This window comes from Bidens hawaiensis, unplaced genomic scaffold (genome assembly GCF_021521415.1).
Source record: "Bidens hawaiensis isolate Kalapana, Puna unplaced genomic scaffold, B.hawaiensis_p1.1 tig00010730_1, whole genome shotgun sequence".
Taxonomy (NCBI): domain Eukaryota; kingdom Viridiplantae; phylum Streptophyta; class Magnoliopsida; order Asterales; family Asteraceae; genus Bidens; species Bidens hawaiensis.
This window is the reverse complement of record NW_027491820.1, coordinates 122,771-145,070: the sequence shown is the minus strand read 5'-3', so window position 1 is coordinate 145,070 and position 22,300 is coordinate 122,771. Positions and strand designations below refer to the sequence as shown.

At 41.3% G+C, this 22,300-nt stretch overlaps 3 protein-coding genes across 3 annotated transcripts; 1 reads left to right on the top strand and 2 right to left on the bottom strand.

Moving 5' to 3' along the window:
* The first annotated feature begins 568 nt into the window (after positions 1–568).
* LOC143535977 (uncharacterized) lies at positions 569–4,818 on the top strand. The gene is made up of 5 exons (XM_077030078.1): positions 569–694; positions 800–2,531; positions 2,869–3,319; positions 3,393–3,592; positions 3,669–4,818. Exons 1-5 carry the CDS (start codon positions 569–571, stop codon positions 4,679–4,681), a joined length of 3,522 nt encoding a protein of 1,173 aa, XP_076886193.1. The 3' UTR covers positions 4,682–4,818.
* Positions 4,819–5,513: 695 nt separating this feature from the next.
* On the bottom strand, positions 5,514–7,316 carry LOC143535936 (pentatricopeptide repeat-containing protein At1g08070, chloroplastic-like). Its single transcript, XM_077030046.1, has 3 exons — positions 6,822–7,316; positions 5,644–6,738; positions 5,514–5,613 (listed from the first exon to the last, which is right to left on the bottom strand). Exons 1-2 carry the CDS (start codon positions 7,314–7,316, stop codon positions 5,644–5,646), a joined length of 1,590 nt encoding a protein of 529 aa, XP_076886161.1. The 3' UTR covers positions 5,514–5,613.
* Positions 7,317–8,591: 1,275 nt separating this feature from the next.
* Positions 8,592–9,736, bottom strand: LOC143535935 (protein VASCULATURE COMPLEXITY AND CONNECTIVITY-like). The gene is made up of 3 exons (XM_077030045.1): positions 9,468–9,736; positions 9,190–9,392; positions 8,592–8,920 (listed from the first exon to the last, which is right to left on the bottom strand). Exons 1-3 carry the CDS (start codon positions 9,567–9,569, stop codon positions 8,743–8,745), a joined length of 483 nt encoding a protein of 160 aa, XP_076886160.1. The 5' UTR covers positions 9,570–9,736; the 3' UTR covers positions 8,592–8,742.
* Between the last annotated feature and the right edge of the window lie 12,564 nt (positions 9,737–22,300).

Below are 22,300 nucleotides of genomic sequence, written 5' to 3'. Positions count from 1 at the left end.
TGTTTACTTAAAGCTAATCATAATATAATAAATTAACCGTGATTTTTATGCGATAATAAATCCATATTAATTAAAACAAATATATAAATTATTTATTTACACCCTTCTTCAATAATCTGCCACGTCTCACTTGGAACCCAAAAATAGTTTGTAACAGCAAAGTTTCTTCAGGATCGTCTTCTAACAAACAGGTTTTTTCCTTTGAAATTCACACGCAATAATTCCTTCCGTCACAATTGATTGCACCCACATTCTGATATTAATTCAACTGGACTCTCTGTTTCAGCATTTAAGTCTCCCAATTCCAGATCACTTGTTTTTTTTCATAGCATGAATTACATTCCCGTGCTTATTAATGCACACTATTCCATTCTCATTCTAATTTCGCAAACGAATTTCTTCGAGATTCGTGATATTTTATTGTTTGAGGATAATTTGCATTCTGAATGAATTGGCCCAAACGGGGATAGTTAGTTGATTTGGCGCATGAATTATTATTATTATTATTGAAATTATGGGGTGAATGTATATTGATGGAACTGGAATGTAGATTAAGAAGCCTTAGCCAATGGATGCCAGATGCTTATGTTGTTTAGGTATTTTCATTGCTTTTTTTGTTTTATCCGTAGCCGATTTCGGTGATGGTAACCTCAGAATCCTGGAAAAAGCAGCTTCATACAACCATAATATTATTGTATGATTCTTCAGTTTCTCTCTTATAAATATATCATGATAGTTTTTTATATTTATGTTGTTAGTTTTTTGGATTGAGTACGATTAGAGTGTTGTATGTGTACAGGGAGAACAAGTTTCAGTATTGTGTAGGAAAGGATTTGAACAAATAACAGAAGCTATTGACTATTTTAAGCTTAATTTACCAGAAGTGAGAAACTATTATACACACCCTCATGTAGAATTGTTGAGAACAATTCTTGTAAAGGAAGACGGTTATGGGAGGCCGAATGCTAGAATTCTTAAACCAAAATACCGTCGACGGAAAAGGCGGCGGCGGCGTAGGCGGAGACGTCGTCGTGATCCATGGGTTGAAGGCCCTGCGCCTGTGCCAGCACCGGCTAGTGGTCCATCTCCATGGTGGAGCCCCCCTGCTCCCCCATTAGCTCCAAATAGAGCCCCGCCGCCAACAACCCCAACTCCTCCAGGAGGGGCCCCTACTCCTCCTAGAAGTGCCCCGTCTCCAACCCCTACTCCTCCTGGCGGGGCTCCGCCTCCAAACCCTACTCCTCCTGGCGGGGCGCCGCCTCCAAACCCTACTCCTCCTGTAGGGGTCCCGCCTCCAATCCCAACTCCTCCTGGAGGGGCCCTTACTCCTCCTAGAGGGGCCCCAGCTCCTCCTAGAGGGGCTCCGCCTCCAAACCCTACTCCTCCTGGCGGGGCCCCACCTCCAAACCCTGCTCCTCCTGGTGGGGCCCCGACTCCTCCTAGAGGGGTGCCACCTCCAAACCCTGCTCCTCCTGGCAGGGCCCCGACTCCTCCTAGAGGGGTGCCACCTCCAAACCCTGCTCCTCCTGGCAAGGCCCCGACTCCTCCTAGAGGGGTGCCACCTCCAAACCCTACTCCTCCTGATGGGGCCCCGCCTCCAAACCCTGCTCTTCCTGGCAGGGCCCCGACTCCTCCTAGAGGGGTGCCACCTCCAAACCCTACTCCTCCTGGAGGGGCCCCGCCTCCAATCCCAACTCCTCCTGGAGAGACTCCGCCTCCAAACGCTACTCCTCCTAAAGGGGTCCCGCCTCCAATCCCTGCTCCGCCTGGAGGGTCCCCTTCTCCTCCTAAAGGTGCCCCGCCTCCAACCCCGGCTTCTCCTAGAGGGGCTCCACGTCCAAACCCTACTCCTCCTAAAGGGGTTCCACCTCCAATCCCAACTCCGCCTGGAGGGGCCCCTACTCCTCCTAAAGCTGCCACACCTCCAACCCCGGCTCCTCCTAGAGGGAAATTGCCTCCCATATCGACTCCTCCTGGAGCGGCGGCCCCTACTCCTCGTAGAGGGGCTTTACCTCCCATCTCGACTCCCCCTGGAGGGGCCCCTACTCCTCCCAGAGGGTCCCCGACACCTCCCAAAGTGCCCCCTACTCCTCCTAGAGGAACCCCACCTCCAATCCTGACTCCTCCTGGAAGGGCCCCGCCTCTAATCCCGACTCCTACTAGACGAGCCACGCCTCCAACCCCTACTCCTCCTAGAGGGGCCCTGCCTCCTACAAGGGGGCCGCCTATAGCACCGACCTATGGAGGCAGGCAGGTTGGGGCCCCGTCTTCGACAAGTGCTCCCAATAGGCCTGAACCTCAAAGGCGTGTGCCTAAACCATCACCAGATTTGGATCCTTATCCCCAGGAAAAGTCCCTGGATTTGCCGCAGAAAGACAATGGCAAAGAGCGTAAATTGTTGATCATTGCTATATCTTCAAGTATAGTGGCAGCTTTAGCAATTCTCTCATTGTGTTTGGTTTGCTTCTTTAAACTAAGAAAGAGAAGGAGACATAATGATGGGGGAAGGGAGCGTGGGCTTTTTGCTACCGGTAACTACTCAGCTGCAAACCTTTTCTTTTGTTCCTATAATGAACTTTGACTGTTCAGGTCAAACCTATGACTTTTTAAAAATTTTAAATTGCATTAATTTTTTTTATTTCACCATGCCAGCAATTTCTGACATGCATCACTTTCCTTATAAAGTTTAAATTTGTTAACCGTTCTTTGTTGAAACATAACATAATCATGAAATTTGAAATCCAAAAACAGTTAGTTTGACCTCAAGAAGGTCAAGGTGTAGTTTCTTCTTTCAACTAGAAATAAAAACTATCCAGTTTTTAAACACAGGGTGTTCGGATGTCCCTTTAAATAAAAATTGTGTTTCAGGTTCCTTGTGGAGATCTAAAAAAGCTGGAGGTACAAGAGAGGTGGCACACAATTTATCAACCAAAGGTGTTTCCATTCCTGGAGATAAAGTATCAGAGGATGGATCATTACCATTTCAACCAGGAGGAACCGTTCCTCCAACAACAACACCGCCGCCACCCCCACCCCCACCACCACCCCCACCCCCACCAACGCCACCTCCACCACCACCGCCGCCACCTCCGGCCCCTGAAGCACCACAACCCCCACCACCACCACCCAAGAAGGCCGCTAACGTGCCTAATCCACCAATGGCAAAGCCACCTCCACCTGGCAAGTCCACCAATGAAGACGAGGACGCTGCGGATTCTGATGCCAATAAAACAAAGTTAAAACCATTTTTCTGGGATAAGGTCAATACTAGTCCTAACCGGTCAATGGTGTGGCATGATATCAAAGCCGGATCATTCCAGTAAGACTCTCAACCACTAACTACATTATCTACTAACTACAGTTTGTAAATAATTATGCTTCTTAACGGACAGGTTCAATGAGGAGATGATGGAAGATCTATTCGGCTATGGTCCGGGTCCTCAAAAGAACGAGAGTGGAAACACCGCACCAATCCTACAAAACCAAACCAAATTGATTCAGATTATCGAGCCTAAAAAGGCACAGAATTTGGCTATTCTTTTAAAAGCATTAAATATAACAAAAGAAGAAGTCTCTGATGCCATCATGGAAGGTAACTCTCTCTAATCCCTCTTCAAGTTTTATATACGATAAAAATGTTTCATAAATATTAATACAACATGCATCAGGTAACGAGCTTCCGGTCGAATTTATTTCAACTTTGTTAAAAATGGCACCGACCCGTGAAGAAGAACTTAAACTTCGGTCATATAACGGGAATCTTGAGCTTCTCGGAACCTCAGAACGTTTTCTTAAAGTACTGGTCGATATACCGTTTGCATTCAAACGTCTCGAAGCTTTATTATTTATTGCGTCGCTTAACGAGGAATCCTCTTCCGTTAAAGAGTCCTTTGCAACTTTAGAGGTAGCTTGCACAACCTTAAGAAACAGCAGAGTCTTCCTGAAACTTCTAGAAGCAGTTCTCAAAACAGGAAACCGTATGAACGTGGGTACGTTTCGCGGTGGGGCCCAGGCATTCAAACTCGACACACTATTAAAGCTCTCGGATGTTAGAGGCACTGATGGCAAGACCACATTGTTGTCATTCGTGGTCCAAGAAATGATCCGGTCAGAAGGAAATAAAGCTGCCCGGAAAGAAAAAAATTCATCCTCGAAACATTGTCAAGGGTACGGTCTAGAGGTTGTTTCAAAGTTAAGTGAGGAACTTGAAAATGTTAAAAAGGCAGCACTTATTGATGGTGAAACCTTAACATCAGCTGTTTTGAAATTAGGAAACATGTTAAGGAAAACAAAAGATTTCCTACACAATGAAATGAAAACCTTGGAGGAAGAGAGCGAGTTCCAGAAGTTTCTGACCGAGTTTGTGGGCCGAGCAGAAGACGAGATCATGTGGTTGTTGGAAGAGGAGAAGCGAGTGATGGCTCTCGTTAAGAGCACTGGTGATTATTTTCATGGCAAGTCGAGAAAAGACGAGGGTTTACATTTGTTTGTTGTTGTTAAGGATTTCTTGATACTTTTGGATACTGTGTGTAATGATATAAGAAGAACATCCGCGACGGAAGCAAAGAAAAACCAAACAGAAGATCAGTCAGGGCGTGATAAGTTGTTTCCGTCTAGCAAAGATGATCCATCGGGTTATACTAGTTCGGATGAGGAGACACAAGAGAGTGATTCTTCTTAGTTTTTGGTTCTAGTTGAATAAAAGATATCGAGGTATATATGAACAAGCTCTAGAGTAGAAGGACTGAATGTGAAATAAGAGAAGTTGGGGGTCTTACGTTGTAAATAGACAAAAGGGTATACAATGTAAATGTAAATCAGTAAATATGTAAAAGATGATTGGAGAAGAGAGCCAAGAGAGTTATTGGTTCTCCTTAGTTCTTGCTTCTAGTTGAATAAGAAATTGGGGGTATATATGAAAATGTTCTAGATATAGGGACTGAATGTCAAATAAGAGAACCTGAGGGTCCTGCATTGTAAATATTCAAAAGGGTGTATAATGTAAATATACTGTGTAAGATGATGGAAGAACCGAGAACTTCTCCATGCTTTTGGATCAAGAAAACAGAAGATGAATATTTGGTACATCACATTCAATGCATGTCTTTAGGATGCCATTGAACAATGGATCATTCTGAGAGGGCTTGAATGGAATTAAGAGAAAGTTGAAGGCCTTGTATTGTGAAAGTTTGAAGGGCTCAAAGTGTTAATGTTATTTTTGTAAAACATTTTCTAAAATTCTATGTAATGTATAAAACCATTGACATTAATAGAATCCTCTTTCTTTTAAACATCTAGTATAATAACTTATTTCTATAAACGTAAACAAATGCTATAAATAATTTTTATCATATAATAGAAATATAGATATTTTCATGCATTTATTAATTTTTCATATATTGGTAGATCATATTCTGGTTTTCATCGATCGTAAGGTTACATAAATTTCAGTTACAGTCTCACTATTCACTCAAGCGTAACACTTTTGAAACGGATGATTGTTTACTTTTTGAGTTACGCTTTTGAAAATGACAAGTAAACAAGATAAATAAATTACTCATCATGGAATCAAACTACCAAGTTACATATTTGTAATGAAAGTTTCTTAACTTGCTAAAAGAAATTTCAAATTCCCATTGTAACCTATCCAAAATCCAAATCCATCATTTTGGACAAGCTCCAAAGGGCATGTTCCATATCATCATTTATAACCAACCGATTACTTTTACCACAACCAAACTCCACAACACCGCCATCAACTGCCTCGATCACACTCTTCCCACCCTCCTTAACCACCCCTTTCTCCAACAGAACCGCCCTCATCTTCATCACCTCATCCCACATTCCATTATCAGCATAAATATTCGACATCAAAACATACACCCCACTATCATCACCACCAATTTCCTTAATCTTATTCACCACAAATTCGCCAAACCCAACATTCTTTTGCACCCGACACTCCAGAAGAAGCGAACCCCACAAATCTTTATTCGGTTCCATGGGCATTGAACCTATAAAGCTCAATGTTTGATCCAATTTTCCACCCCGAACAAGAAGATCAATCAAGCATCCATAATGTTCAACTTTCGGGTTTCTTATTCTCCTAAAAATCTCAACACCTTTTGCTACAAACCCACTATGACTACAAGCAGATAACACACTCACATATATTAAATCATCCACTTCGATTCGTTCTCGCTCAAGTTGACCAAAACAAGTCAAAGCTTCATTTCCAAAACCATTCACACCTAGCCCAGAAATCATAACATTCCAAGTGACCACATTTTTCTCAGACATGCTATTAAAAACGGCACGACCCTCTTCAATGCTACCACATTTCATGTACATGTCAATAAGGGCTGTATTCACCACTATATCGCATGCAATTTTGTTCTTTTTGACGTACATGTGAATCCATCTTCCTTGATCAAGTGCACCCAATTGTGCACAAGATGAAATTGCACTCACAATGCAGAATTTATCCGGTTTTATGTTACGAGAAAGCATTTGATTGAAGACATTCAATGCTTCTACGGGATTATGATGATGCGTGTATCCGTTTATTATTATGCTCCACGAAATTAGACTCTTATGTTCCATTACATAAAATAGCTCCCGAGCTGCTACCATATCGCCTACCTTCGTGTACGAATCCAACATCGTGTTCCATGACACCAGGTCTCGTTTAGGCATTTCATCGAACAGCATACGGGCACGCGTCACGTCACCTTTTCTCTGCAAAAGAACATGAAACCACACACATGAATCGTTATCGAATAACACGAAATACTGTTTTAGTTCAAGATCATTAAGCAAACCTTGCCATACCCATCAATCATAACAGACCAAGAAACCACATCTCTTTGAGGCATTTCATCAAACACCTTGTGTGCTTCCACCATATCACCACACTCTACATACCCACTCACCATCAAATTCCAAGACACCAAATCCTTGTCATCAAACCAGTCAAACACAGCCCTTGAACACCTCATCTGCCGACACTTGCAGTACATACCAATTAACCCATTTATCACAAAAACATCCGAATTAAAAAACCCATATTTTACAACCTCTGCATGAACTTGTTTTCCTTCCCACAGTCCACGAATCATCTTACACGCCTTTAACACAATTGGGTATGTGTAATTATCGCGACGAATCCCATTTCTTTTCATTTTGACGAATATTTCGAAAGCTGTTTCTGGGAGTGGATTTGAATTAGAGAGATGCGATTTAATCAGTGTGTTGTAAGTGTAGGTGGTTTTATCGGGTTGATGAAGTTGAGAGAGCATGCGTACTACGGGCCTCATCGATGACAATGGCAATATCATAGAAGGATTAACCGCTAATTATTGGTCATAAATGTTTAGCACTGACCTGCTAGTATTTTAGTGTAATTGTATTAATTGGTCGACAATGTATCATAACGGGTCCCGTCTCTGTAATTAAGATTCACTAAAAATTTATGATTATGTCACACATAATCATAACTAATTTTAGGGTTTATTCTGTAACCATAATTGTCTTGGAGATAAAACACGGCTTTGTTTTTTACTGGCAAATTTTGTGGTTCATCTTCTTCACAAATTCATACTAAATTTTTGTCTTAATTTAGAGTTTTATCCGATTAAAGTGTTTCGAAAAACCATCAAAATAACTTTTAATCTGAAAGTTATCACACGACTTTCTAAATAATCCATGTTGCTATATTAAAATCCCCAGCACGACGATCGTTTGTCTAGAATACTAATGCATATGCGAGTCAATAATTTTCCTTGATAAAAACTGTAATGTTGCGTGACAGAATTTGTTACACACGTATGTTAGAATATAATTCCATGTTAAAAGCAAATTAATAAAACAATCTTAGTGTACTAAAGTTCAATACATGTATGGTAGGATGGTGTTGCTATTTTTGTACTAAAGGGGTAGCGGCGCAGCTTGTTACCCGCTTACCTAGCTCTCTATGTTAACTAGATCCTTTTATTTTATTTGTTAATAATAAAAAAGTTATTACATTCCAACATGCAACTCTCCAGATGGAGCGCTACCCAATTTTACAACTTGTCCCCGTGTTATTTTCTTCACCTCAGCAGATTTTCTAGCTACTTTTAGGGTACACATAGAGGCAACTAAAAGCTTGTTAAAGAAATATGATGCAAAGTAGCCGTCTTAATTTGATGTAATGAATTTTTCTTTGTCTAAAGCACCTTACAATTATATATTTATCTGAAATTATTAACAATGACTATTTTAAAAACTTTATGACTATGTCAATGTATTTAAATTGGTATCCACAACTGGTATATTAGAAGGTACTATTAACACATGTAAATTTAGTATAATTCTTAGATTGTAAAGATTGAATTATGGAATTATACAACCATGTCATATATTATTATTTTACATTTTAAAGTATTAGAAGCATTCATTCATATTAATCTGATTATTTAAAATTGAATGAACCATGCACGTATTATATGATATTATAAGTCTGAAATAAAATGCATGTCCATTTCCAAATTGGTAGTAAAATAAATGACAACATTTCCACACATTACATTTGGTAAGTTACCTTTTGACTCCTATGAAAACTAAAATCAATACATTAGATAGGGAATAATAAATTAGTCAATTCTATGAATGATAAAGGAGATCCATAAACCCGAAACTGTAAACTGGTAGCATGTTAATTTGGAAGAAAAGGTCAAAACAACATTTGATGATTTTGACGCTTCAGTGCATTGACGCAGAGGCAGTAACGTAATAAGCGATAGAAAAGAGGCTATGAACGAAGCACAATATCCCCCCGATGGAAAGGAAATGATGATGCGAGAGTCCACACGAAGCGTTCGATTTGTGATTTGCTTTTGTCCCAATCACCAGAAGCCCCAAGGCAACGGCTAGGATTATCCTGATCCATCGGCACCAATTAACACAAATCATTATTAATCAAATAAACCCATTAAAATAAGCTTACATAAAGTATATACTACATTTTATGTATTTATTGTTTTAACAAAAAAAGGCTAACATGTTAACGAAGTTGTGTTACATATAAAACATTTCATTAAAGTTAAGTGGTTTCAAAAGTATTATTTTCTAAAAGGTTTGTAATTATGAATTGGGAAAGAATTATATAAAGAAAATATATATACATGATATGGGAAAGGGAAAGAGTACCATGTAAAGAAGAGTGATACCAATGATAATTGTCTCCCAAGTGAAGCTTTATGGATCTCATCATGACTACAAGCGGTGCAACCACTTAGCAAATTAGCCAACACATGAGCCACAATCAAGAGCACAATGGCAGCAAAACCTAGCTTATATGCTTCTTGGCTTGGCTGTTTGCACTCAAACAACCACAACCTCAAATGCTTCTCCTATTTTCATCAAAAAAACACACATTCATTCATACAAATCGATTCATTTGTTCATATGAATAAACATTAGCGTACCTCATTCTGAGCAGCTTCAGCTCTGATACCAAGAATGCCCGCAGTTATATCCAACACGATAATGACAAGACAGACAAATGCGCCTACACCTTTGTTAACCATTGTGAGACAGACGTGGTCAAGAAAATGGTGAGATTGGTTGGGTTTTGAAAGTGTTGCTGGCTTTGAGATCAAAGGGATGTATTTAATATGTGGTTTTCATGCATAATGGGAAAAAGGGTATATAGATTTGTTTTTCAAAAAGGGGTTTTTGAATTCTTTTTGGGACGCTTTTTTTCTTACTTTGGATTCTTTGGAAGGGTTACAAGGAAAGCAGGGTATAAAACAGCTAAGGGGGAAGGTGGGTGTGTCTCAAAAGAATCTAATACTTTCTTCCATTAGTTGAAAACACAACCAATGCATAATAACCCATGTTTTAAGTTATCTTTGCACCCTAAAGTTTTAACCTTTAAAGTACATTTGAGCAACATATTATAAACTCTTAAACCATCTAGCAGTTAGAGGTGTACTATTGACGATTTGTCCCTAAGGTCGTCATTTACACTACTTGAAAACTGGTCATTGACAACTTCAATTTCGGTCGATAGGAAGATTAACAACTAGAGTAAACCCGACATAACTATACTCGACCCGTTCTTAAGGTCCTAATTTGGTTCTACTATGCTGTTAGAAGTTCAGGTTACAACCGTGATGAGTGAAGCCCAAGGCAAGAAACCATCATGTTGTAGAATTTGGAGTACTATTTAATCATTCTTTTACATGCCAACTTTTTTTTTCAACATTTTCCATGCAATGTTATATTCGTTAATGCCATATTTTACATTTAAAACACATACATAAGTTTTTAGACTGTTAGTATCTTTTTCACATATAGGGTTTGGATCAAATACAAATGAAATTAGCGTGCTAATTGTAGAGTAATTATATATACAAGTAGAGTAATTATGTAATTACATCATAGAGTAATTATGTAATTACTCTATGATGTAATTACATAATTACTCTACTTGATTCTCACAATTAGCACGTTAATTTTATTTGTATGTTAACTTTCCCCGTCATATATAATAACAATATTATTCAAATACTTTGCTTAAATCGTTGTGACGTTATCGTATGGTATTCAAATAATTAGCATACTTGATGGACTTTAACATAATAAATTAGGCTAGTGATTTATTTGTTTTTGTGAAAGTGACAGGCCACTAGAGGATCTGGTGACTGGTGAGTGGTCATTGACTTGGAAATGGGCCTTGGCCAACCGGTGAAAAAAAGAAAGCAGATGTAAAAGGAGTGCCCTTGAAATACATTTAGGGCTGAATTAAATCTCAGTGGCCCAAACAAAGATTAAAAGGAATTTGACTTTTGAATTAAATTAGACAACAGGCTCAGCCTCTACTGTTGACTCTGATCTAGACAGAAAGAATACGACAATTCTAGAAGAGTTTCTAAGCACACCAACTAGGACATGTTATGTTTTTGTTAAAATTAAGTTTTGAACAAAGTTAAATAAATTTTATCAAGAGTTTGATAGTGACGATATCTGTTTTCTTTACATTACGATCGGTTAGTATTCTTGTGATCATAACCGAATCATGCTAGCAATTTGTATTCAACATAACTTTTATCTTTATGTGTTTGATGTGTAAGAGTTTAGAAAACGACATGTCTTATTAACAAGATGCCACTTTTTTTTATCATTATTAAGTGTTGGTAATTGTTTAAACATCTTAGCACGGGTGCATATTTGATTTCATATTGTTAAGTAACTCGAACAGTTCCTTAGTTGTGCAACTACCGGTTAACCTAATATTGAACCAAGTAATGTCGACCTAACTTTCCAACCGGATAAATTAACTAGTTTATAATTGTGATTTTTCTCTATTAATTTGCGTTTGTTATTTTGTTTAAAAAATTAAATGCATAATTATGTTTAAATATTTTTCAACTTATGTGGTACATGCACCAATTGGTCTGGGTCTCGATGGTTGAGTGTTATGTGCCTTATGTCCAAGGCTTGATGCAAAACCACTATCGAGCCGGGGGTTTCACTGGAAGCAGCCTCTCTATTCCTATGGGGTAGAGGTAAGGCCGTCTACATCTTACCCTCCTCAGACCCTACCAATACCATAGCTTTGCTATTAGTGAGATTTACTGAGTACGATGATGATGATGATGATTTTTCAACTTATGATATAAATTTAATTGAAAACGGAGTTGTGTTAAACTAAAGTATTTCCTAGCAGACCAATATGCCGAACGATATTTACATGCCAATAAATTTTTCATTCAGCGGTGGCCGAAACAAACGCACGTAACCCATTAGTTGAAAATCACATTTACCAACATCCTAAAACATTTAACTCAATACAATAAATTTTCGGTTGTAAAATGATAAATATATCAGAGCACACGTAAGAGAAATAGTTTAGAAAATAACAAATTTTCGGTTTTAATAGCAAGATATTCTTAGTTTTTCAAAATGGATCTTCCTAATTCTACACAATATTTTGTAAAAATCAGTATAAATATGCGTCTGAGTACTTGATGATTAATTCTTGCGTATTCCCCGTCTAGATCGAGTACTAGGCAAGTAATTCCCAAGTACTCCCAAACTAGGTCGAGTAGTCGAAACTCCCCAGTCAATCAATCGCCAGTGTCTAACTACTTCTGCAACCATGATTCTACACAATCTAAAATCCATCTAAATATACATAATGGGATTTGAATCCTCGTTACCCGGTTGAAGGGACTTTTGTACATGGGTTAAGAACCCTTGGCACGAGATATTCTTAGTTAAAATTATATTTGAAAATAATTTTTTTTTATAGAATTAGATACTAAAAAAAAGTTCAGCATATCATCATCAATATTTATGTTGTTTGAAAAAGAGAAATGTAGGGTTCAAGTTGTTTATAGGTTCTTTATCTTTTAGAGAGGCTTAATAACTTCTAGCCATCGATGTTCAATAGATAGCTTTTTTTTAATGAATTATGGACTAAGTCATGCGTTGCGACAAGACATGTTGGAAATTCGGTCAACATCGATTCAGCTAGTTATGGTAATGACACTCGCTATGGTAAACAAAAAAGAAAAAACCAAAAAAAATAACATGGTAATAAGCACAAAAGGATATCAACACGTGTTCTATATCGATCGAAACCGAAAAAGAAAACCTAGATTTTAAAGTCGTGATATGCTTAAAAGAATATTGACACGCCGACCATAAAAATGAATACCAGGCCTAGATCTAATAATGCCGACTTCGGTATCGATGTTTTTAGGTCGGAATCGGTTGGGTTTGTAACGGTATCATTACGGTACCTGCACTCGTATAGCCTACGATACAAAAATAAATATTTTGAACACAACGTTTTTAACACAACTTATGCCGGAATGTCGAGATAAAAGTTTATATATATACAACTGCAAAAAACCAAAAAAATGAATGCCGGTACTGGTACTGATGTTCTGTCAAAATCGGTTTGGTTTGTTATGGTACTAGTATGGTATCCACACTCGTATAACATATGATAAAAATATATTATAGTTTAAATACATCACCATTTTAACCTATTTGCCAAAAAATCGAGAGAAAAATTAAACAGATACCGACTCATGTTATGATAATACAAACTCTGATGTTGTTCGGCCAAAACTAGTTTGGTTTGTCAAAGTGCGGGTAGGGTACCAACACTCATATTGCTCACGATTTCAAAATATGTTGTAGTTTTAAAATAAATATGTGATCGGCTTGCATATCTGTTATTTTATGTGGACAACATCATCTTAACAAGATCCTATTCGGGTATTTTACCCAATATTATCAAAACTCTCTCAGCAGTACTCAGTAGAGTTTGTTATGCCCGACCTCGAGGCATTTCTCAATTTTCTGGGTACCCGAGATCAACGAGGTCTATGTTTATACCGTGCTAACTATCAATGCTGTAAAAGTCGTTAGGCGGTCCTAGGCAGTCGACTGAGGAGTTGAGAGTAGTCGGGATTACTCAGAAAATACCTAAGGAGTATTTGGCAGAGGCGGGGAGTACTCGATCTAGGTGGGGAGTAATCGGGGAGCACTCGACCGCCTACTCGGAAGTTTTACAACATTGCTAGCTATACTTGTGACATTCTATAGAGTGCGTCTATGTCTTCATTCAAAATTTGCACCACACCGGTAGATACGTGCGCAAAAATTAGCACAAACATGGGTACCCTTTTACATGAAGATACCTGTGACATCTGCCCCGATCCGACCCGACCCAGGTACCCGTTTCCCTTATCCGATCTCTTTCTTTTATAATTTAATATTTATTTATACTTATACTTTACTTTTAATAATAATATATATTTTCCTTCCCGCCTCTTTCTCTCTCTTTCTTTCCGCCGTCCCCTCCCTCTTCCTTCTTATCTCTTTCCGCCTTGTTTCCCTCTTTTTCTTCTAACTCTTTGCTTGTCCTTTGGTTCTTCCCGCCTAAGGTTGTCTGCGCAGCTCCACGCGCCAGACCCCTTACAAGGAATCCTGCGTGAAGACCACCTGTTTCAGCGTTACGCGAGACGAACTCTTCTCGCAGCGCGCTAAGAATTGTAATTCTTCTCGCAGCGCGCTAAGGACGGTAGTTCTTCCCGCGACGCGCTAAGGATTTGTAGTTCTTCTCGCAGCACGCTAAGAATCGTAGTTCATCCCTCGACGCGCGAAGAATTATAGTTCTTCCCGCGGCGCGCTAGGAATTTTAGTTCCTCCCGCGGCGCGCTAAGAAATGTGATTCTTCCCGCGGCGCGCTTAGAAATGTAGTTCTTTCCGCGATGCGTCAAGGTTAGTTCTGTCTGCCTTCGCGCTCGCGCTCTCTTGACCTTCTGTGTCTGCCTTCGCGCCTTAGCCTTCCCGCGCTGAATCCTTCGAGTTTTCTTCTGTTTAAATCTAGCCGTTTGCTTTTGTGTTGTCTTATCTTTTGAGCTGTTGACCTAATCTGCTTTATGTCTGAAAAGTTACTTTCGGCGCAGCATGCGCACCAACCCCATTGGTTGACAGATAAAGTGACTGACATAATCTTTTGAGATCTGCTTTTTCCATGCTTGACCAGTACCTTTTTCTGAACCGCCCATGCCTTTTTACTGTTCCCTGACAGCTTTATCTTGCCCCCTGCAGCTGCCATATCTTTTGATATCTTTTGCTTTTGGAATCTTTTACTTTTTGAGATCTTTTCCCCTTTTTCTAGGGATTGTGTTCCCTAGGGTTTCTCTATAAATAATAGTATTATTTTCCTAACACTACACACACAAAACACTTAATCTCTCCTGTCCTCCTCCTTGCTCTCTCTGCCGCCTCCCTCTCTGCCTCCGTCTTCCTCCCTGTTCTGCCCTGCTTTTCCGGTAATATATATATATAATAATTTACTTATTAATTATGCTAACTTATATTCAAGACTTAAAACCAATCGTTAAAACAATAATCTTTAATTATAGGTTAACTTGTGCTTGTTTAAAGTTGGTTCTTGCTTTATCTTACACCGCATCGTTTATCAAGTGAGTAATCTCGTACCTAATCCCTTTTTGCTTTTAATGTTTTGGGATGTTCATGTGTTCATACAAACTTAGAGTCTTAAACTTGTTTATGAACTTTAGTCGCGCAGTATCCCATGTGTTGAGGACGTAGACTTGGCTGTTTATTTGTATGTGTGGATCATTAACCGTCTTGTCGGTCTATTCCGCAGTTTTCATGGTACCATTTGATGAACACGGGAGAACTATCGTTTATGATTTTCTCTTTTGTTTACACATGCACAGTTTGTTTTGTTTGTGAGCTCAATTGTGAGCACTGGCAGTCTTATGAATCTTAGAGTTGGTCCCGATCAGATTACACCCTTGTTGAAAACCAGACATACACATGTTGCGCGCATATTTATTGTTATCTATGTATTGTATTAAACTTGATTTCTCACCAACACGCAAGTGTTTGACGTTTATTTTAACACATGTTCAGGTTTGCAGTAGCTGTTTTGGAGCTTGTGGACACATAGGAAGTTTCTTTATTTTGGACCTAGATTAAAATGTATCAAGACAAGTTTTTGCTGTTCGAATATTATGATTTATAATATATTGATTTATGATGTTTTATGTTATCTTGTTTACCTTGCGCGTGCGCGAATGAATGTATTTATTAAATATTGACACCCAATAGTGTCACGAGTAATGAAACAATATGTGGCGCCCCGATGTATAATCCGCCTTTGGTCGGGGTGTTACAGATTGGTATCAGAGCTCCGTGACTTTAGGATAGGTGGTTAGACGTAACGGCCTAGAATACCTAAGAGTCCCTTCTCGCGCATGAGGGAAATCTCATGTTTGCGCGCTTATTGTTAATTACTCGTTATTTATGAATATGCTCGCGCTTGCGCAGTATATGATTTTATGTTTTATTTCGCGATATTTCGATTTTTGTTGAATTTCGATTTTTATTGATTTTACTTACATATTCGTTTGTTGGGATTGAAAATCCGAAAAGTCATGGTGATACATGAATAGTTGATTTTCAATTTCCATTTACGATTATGTTCTGAGGTTGGAGACTTGAAAAGTCATGGTGATACATGAATTGTCAACCTCCAATACTCATTTTCTTGTATATTTTATATTTTAGATTGAAAAGTCATGGTGATACATGAATCGTCAATCTCCAATACTCGTTTGCCCGTATATTTTAAATTGGGAATTCGGAAAGTTATGGTGATACATGAATTGTCGATTCTTGATTCGAATTTGTTACCTTTATTAAGTCTGCATTTAGGGTCATTTATTTTACTTTGGACAGTAACTGACTCCGTGAAACCAAGCTTTATAAGATTAAAACTTTGCGCTAAAACCAAGATATTAACTAAAATTAAAATTTTTATAGAATGCCTCCGCTATCTCGCCGATTTCAGAGAAGAGAAGCCTCGCGCATGCGTAGACAGCAACGTTCCCAGGAAATGGCCGCCGCGATAGCCCAAGCCTTGAGCCAAAACAATACCTCCAGTTATAACATTAAGTCCTTTAACGCGGGTAACCCTCCAAAGTTCACAGGTCTTGGAGGAGCCACCGTGATGCTCCAATGGCTCGAGAAGATAGAAAACACTTTCCTCCACACCCAATGCCCCTCAGACAGACGAACCCTATATGCTTCCAGTGTCCTGGAATCCAGAGCGCTTACATGGTGGAATGGAGTAGCTCATGCGCGTGGCGCAGAGGCTGCTTCTAGCATGACATGGGAGGAATTCAAGGAAATTCTTACGCGAGAATTCTGCCCTCCCAACGAAGTTAAGCGCCTGGAGGAGGAATTTTGGAATCTTAAGCAGTACAGCGGTGAAGCGCGCGAGTACGCGACGCGCTTCCATGAACTAAGCCTGCTTGTCCCTCACCTTGTTACCCCTTCCCGCCGAGCCATAGAGAAATTCCTTGGGGGTCTCCCCATGGAAATTCAAGATTCTGTATGGGCCAGAAACCCAGTAACCCTCTCTGACGCCATCGAGTTGGCCGCTGTGCTCAGCGACAACCATGTCAGAGCAGGAACTCTGTTCCTGCGGGGAGCTGAGAAGACCAAACTCACCAAGACTGTCCCTGAACCAACAGAAACCAAACCTGAACCCTCAAACCGTAACAACCTCAAGCGCAGGCGCAAGGCCTATGCGCTTACCAACCCGCCCATTGTCCAGCAACCCATCTACCAACCCCCAGTTTATGCGCCTAACCCACTGTCAACCTACCCAACACCTCCTGTAGTCCACAACTATGCCTTAACCAATCCAGCACTCCCTGCCCCGCCAACTAAGAAACCTTACACAGGAAACCACCCCTTTTGCCCAACCTGTAGATTTCACCACCCAACCCAAACCCCGTGTCGACTTTGTACCCGATGTGGCCGTACTGGTCACCTTGCAGAAAACTGTAGAGTCCTTCTCGCCAACCCAATTGCGCCAACACCACCAGTCTACCCGCAGAACCCACAATCAATCTACCAAAACCCACGACCCAGATCGTGCTTTAACTGCGGTGATCCCAGTCATTTCCGGAACGCGTGCCCGAGACTACAAGTGCAAATCACACAAGCGAATCCGGTGAACCAGATTTCAAACCAAGTGACGCGTGGACGAGCTTTTAATATAACCGCGCACCAAGCGCAAGCGAATAATGACGTAGTTAATGGTACATTTTTGCTTAACGGATTTTATGCTTCTGTACTTTTTGATACTGGCGCCGATCGAAGTTTTATCTCTCGCGCCTTTGAGCTGAAGCTTGCGCGACCGCGCGATAACTTAAAAGAAGATTTTTCAGTTGAATTGGCTAACGGTGAAACTGTTTTAATTAACTCGGTGATTAAAGATTGTACGCTTAACCTTAACGAAAACGATTTTCTAATCGACCTCATCCCCATGCCTCTTGGAAGTTTCGATGTTATTATTGGTATGGACTGGCTCTCGAATAATCGCGCCGAAGTTATTTGCGCCAAGAAGTTGATTCGCATTCCTCGAGAAAATGGTGATCTTCATATTTACGGCGAGAAACCTTCCCGCGGTCTTAAACTTATGTCTTGCGCCGAAGCCCGAAGGCTCATGCGGAAGAAGTGTATTGCATTTCTAGCCCATGTGGTTAAACCTGCTGGAGAAAAGAAGCTTCGCGATATCCCTGTTGTGCGTGATTTCCCTGAAGTTTTTCCTGATGATCTTCCTGGTATCCCTCCCGCTCGTGAAGTCGAGTTCCGTATTGATCTTGTCCCTGGTGCTTCCCCCGTAGCTAAATCTCCTTACCGTCTTGCACCCGCTGAGATGCAAGAATTGGCCAGCCAACTTCAAGAGTTGACTGCTAAAGGATTCATTCGCCCTAGCTCTTCGCCCTGGGGTGCTCCGGTGTTGTTCGTTAAAAAGAAAGACGGATCGTTTCGCATGTGTATTGATTACCGCGAGTTGAACAAACTCACCATTAAAAACCGGTATCCCTTACCGCGTATTGACGACCTCTTTGATCAACTCCAAGGTGCCTCTTGTTTCTCGAAGATTGATCTCCGCTCTGGCTATCACCAGTTGCGCATCCGCGATGAAGATGTTCCGAAGACTGCTTTTCGAACTCGTTATGGCCATTTTGAATTCTTGGTCATGTCCTTTGGTCTAACCAACGCACCCGCCGTTTTCATGGATCTAATGAATCGGGTGTGTAGGCCTTTCTTGGATAAATTCGTGATTGTGTTTATCGATGATGTTCTGGTGTATTCTAAGACCAAGGCCGAGCACGAGCAACATCTCCGATTAGTGTTGCAAAAGCTTAGAGTTGAGCAACTCTATGCTAAGCTTTCCAAGTGTGAATTTTGGTCGGATGAAGTACAGTTTCTTGGTCATGTTGTAAACAAGATGGGTATTCATGTCGACCCATCCAAGATTGAAGCAATCAAGAACTGGATTACGCCATCTACTCCTACCGAGATCCGTTCCTTTCTGGGCTTAGCTGGTTATTACCGGCGCTTCATTTCGAACTTCTCGAAGATCGCTTTGCCTTTAACAGCTCTAACGCACAAAGGTAAACCGTATATTTGGGGCTCGAAGCAAGAAGAAGCCTTTCTATCGCTCAAGCGTTTGTTGTGTGAAGCTCCTGTTCTTGCGCTACCTGAGGGTAATGATGATTTTGTCGTGTACTGCGATGCCTCCAACCAAGGTCTCGGTTGTGTTCTTATGCAACGAGGCAAGGTTATCGCTTACGCATCAAGGCAACTCAAGGTTCATGAAAAGAATTATACAACTCACGACCTCGAACTTGGTGCAGTTGTTTTTGCCTTGAAGATCTGGAGACACTACCTTTATGGTACTAAGTGTATCCTGTACACTGACCATAAAAGCCTTCAGCATATCTTTGATCAGAAGGAACTTAACATGAGGCAACGCCGATGGAACGAACTCATCAGCGATTACGATTGTGAGATCCGGTATCATCCTGGTAAGGCTAATGTGGTAGCCGACGCGCTCAGCCGAAAACCCTGCCAGCTTAACTGTATCTTGCCGCGCACCCAGCTTCACTTCGCGCCGATTCAAAGCAACCTTGAATCGCGTATTCGTGACGCGCAGCGCGCATCCATCAGTAATGGTAACATTCGCGCCGAGTTAGCGTGTGGCGCGGAAGCACTCTTTGTCCCTAATCTGAGTGGAATTCTCTGCTATCTCAATCGCATCTGGATTCCCTTTGATGAGAATCTTCGCGCTGATATCCTGAGTGAAGCGCACAAATCTCGATATTCCGTTCATCCCGGCGCTGATAATAATATATATTTTTCTTCCCGCCTCTTTCTCTCTCTTTCTTTCCGCCGTCCCCTCCCTCTTCCTTCTTATCTCTTTCCGCCTTGTTTCCCTCTTTTTCTTCTAACTCTTTGCTTGTCCTTTGGTTCTTCCCGCCTAAGGTTGTCTGCGCAGCTCCACGCGCCAGACCCCTTACAAGGAATCCTGCGTGAAGACCACCTGTTTCAGCGTTACGCGAGACGAACTCTTCTCGCAGCGCGCTAAGAATTGTAATTCTTCTCGCAGCGCGCTAAGGACGGTAGTTCTTCCCGCGACGCGCTAAGGATTTGTAGTTCTTCTCGCAGCACGCTAAGAATCGTAGTTCATCCCTCGACGCGCGAAGAATTATAGTTCTTCCCGCGGCGCGCTAGGAATTTAATATTTATTTATACTTATACTTTACTTTTAATAATAATATATATTTTCCTTCCCGCCTCTTTCTCTCTCTTTCTTTCCGCCGTCCCCTCCCTCTTCCTTCTTATCTCTTTCCGCCTTGTTTCCCTCTTTTTCTTCTAACTCTTTGCTTGTCCTTTGGTTCTTCCCGCCTAAGGTTCTTCCCGCCTCTTTCTCTCTCTTTCATCCCGGCGCTGATAAGATGTACAAGGATTTGCGCATTACTTATTGGTGGCCCGGTATGAAAAAGGATATTGCTGTGTTCGTAGCTAAATGTCTGACCTGTTCTAAAGTGAAAGCTGAACACCAACGCCCATCTGGTTTGCTCGAACAACCAGAAATTCCTACGTGGAAATGGGAATGTGTAGCAATGGACTTTATTACCAAGTTACCTTTGACAACAAGCAAACATGATAGCATTTGGGTAATAGTGGATCGTTTGACTAAGTCTGCTCACTTCCTGCCCATTCGTGAAAACTACCGTGTTGAGCAACTCGCGCAGCTTTATGTCAAGGAAATTGTCTGCCGCCATGGTACTCCTTTGAGCATCATATCCGATCGCGATGGCCGTTTTATATCTCGCTTTTGGAAATCTCTCCAATCTGCACTAGGAACTCGCTTGGACATGAGTACGGCATATCATCCTCAGACTGACGGTCAGTCTGAGCGAACTATTCAAACTCTTGAGGATATGCTCCGATCTTGTGTTCTTGATTTTGGAGGTAATTGGGATTCACACCTGCCTTTGATCGAATTCTCTTATAATAACAGCTATCATTCCAGTATCGGTATGGCCCCATTTGAAGCACTTTACGGTCGTAAGTGCCGCTCCCCGATTTGTTGGAGCGAAGTGGGTGAAGCTCAAATCACAGGACCCGAACTTGTTCAAGAGACAACCGATAAAATCGCCAAGATCCGTGATCATCTGCTGACTGCCAGAAGCCGACAGAAGAGTTACGCAGATCGTAGGCGGAAGCCTCTCGAATTTCAAGTTGGTGATCTTGTTCTCCTCAAAGTGTCGCCTTGGAAAGGTGTTGTCCGCTTTGGGAAGAAAGGTAAGCTTGCTCCTCGATATGTTGGACCATTCAAGATTCTCGCGCGTGTGGGAAAAGTTGCCTACAAACTTGACCTGCCGCCCGCGCTCAGTAATGTGCATCCAACGTTCCATGTATCCAATCTCAAGAAGTGTTTAGCTGACGAGAACCTTCACATTCCACTTGATGAAGTTCAAGTTGATGAAACTATGCATTTCGTTGAGAAGCCTGTTGAGATTATGGATCGCGAGGTAAAGCAAACCAAGCGCAGTCGCATCCCTATCGTGAAAGTTCGCTGGGAGTCCAAGCGCGGAGCCGAGTTTACATGGGAAAGGGAAGATCAAATGAAGATCAAGTACCCGCACCTGTTCTCTGCGCAACCTACTTCGAGATAAATTTCGGGACGAAATTTCTTAAAGTAGGGGAGACTGTGACATCTGCCCCGATCCGACCCGACCCAGGTACCCGTTTCCCTTATCCGATCTCTTTCTTTTATAATTTAATATTTATTTATACTTATACTTTACTTTTAATAATAATATATATTTTCCTTCCCGCCTCTTTCTCTCTCTTTCTTTCCGCCGTCCCCTCCCTCTTCCTTCTTATCTCTTTCCGCCTTGTTTCCCTCTTTTTCTTCTAACTCTTTGCTTGTCCTTTGGTTCTTCCCGCCTAAGGTTGTCTGCGCAGCTCCACGCGCCAGACCCCTTACAAGGAATCCTGCGTGAAGACCACCTGTTTCAGCGTTACGCGAGACGAACTCTTCTCGCAGCGCGCTAAGAATTGTAATTCTTCTCGCAGCGCGCTAAGGACGGTAGTTCTTCCCGCGACGCGCTAAGGATTTGTAGTTCTTCTCGCAGCACGCTAAGAATCGTAGTTCATCCCTCGACGCGCGAAGAATTATAGTTCTTCCCGCGGCGCGCTAGGAATTTTAGTTCCTCCCGCGGCGCGCTAAGAAATGTGATTCTTCCCGCGGCGCGCTTAGAAATGTAGTTCTTTCCGCGATGCGTCAAGGTTAGTTCTGTCTGCCTTCGCGCTCGCGCTCTCTTGACCTTCTGTGTCTGCCTTCGCGCCTTAGCCTTCCCGCGCTGAATCCTTCGAGTTTTCATCTGTT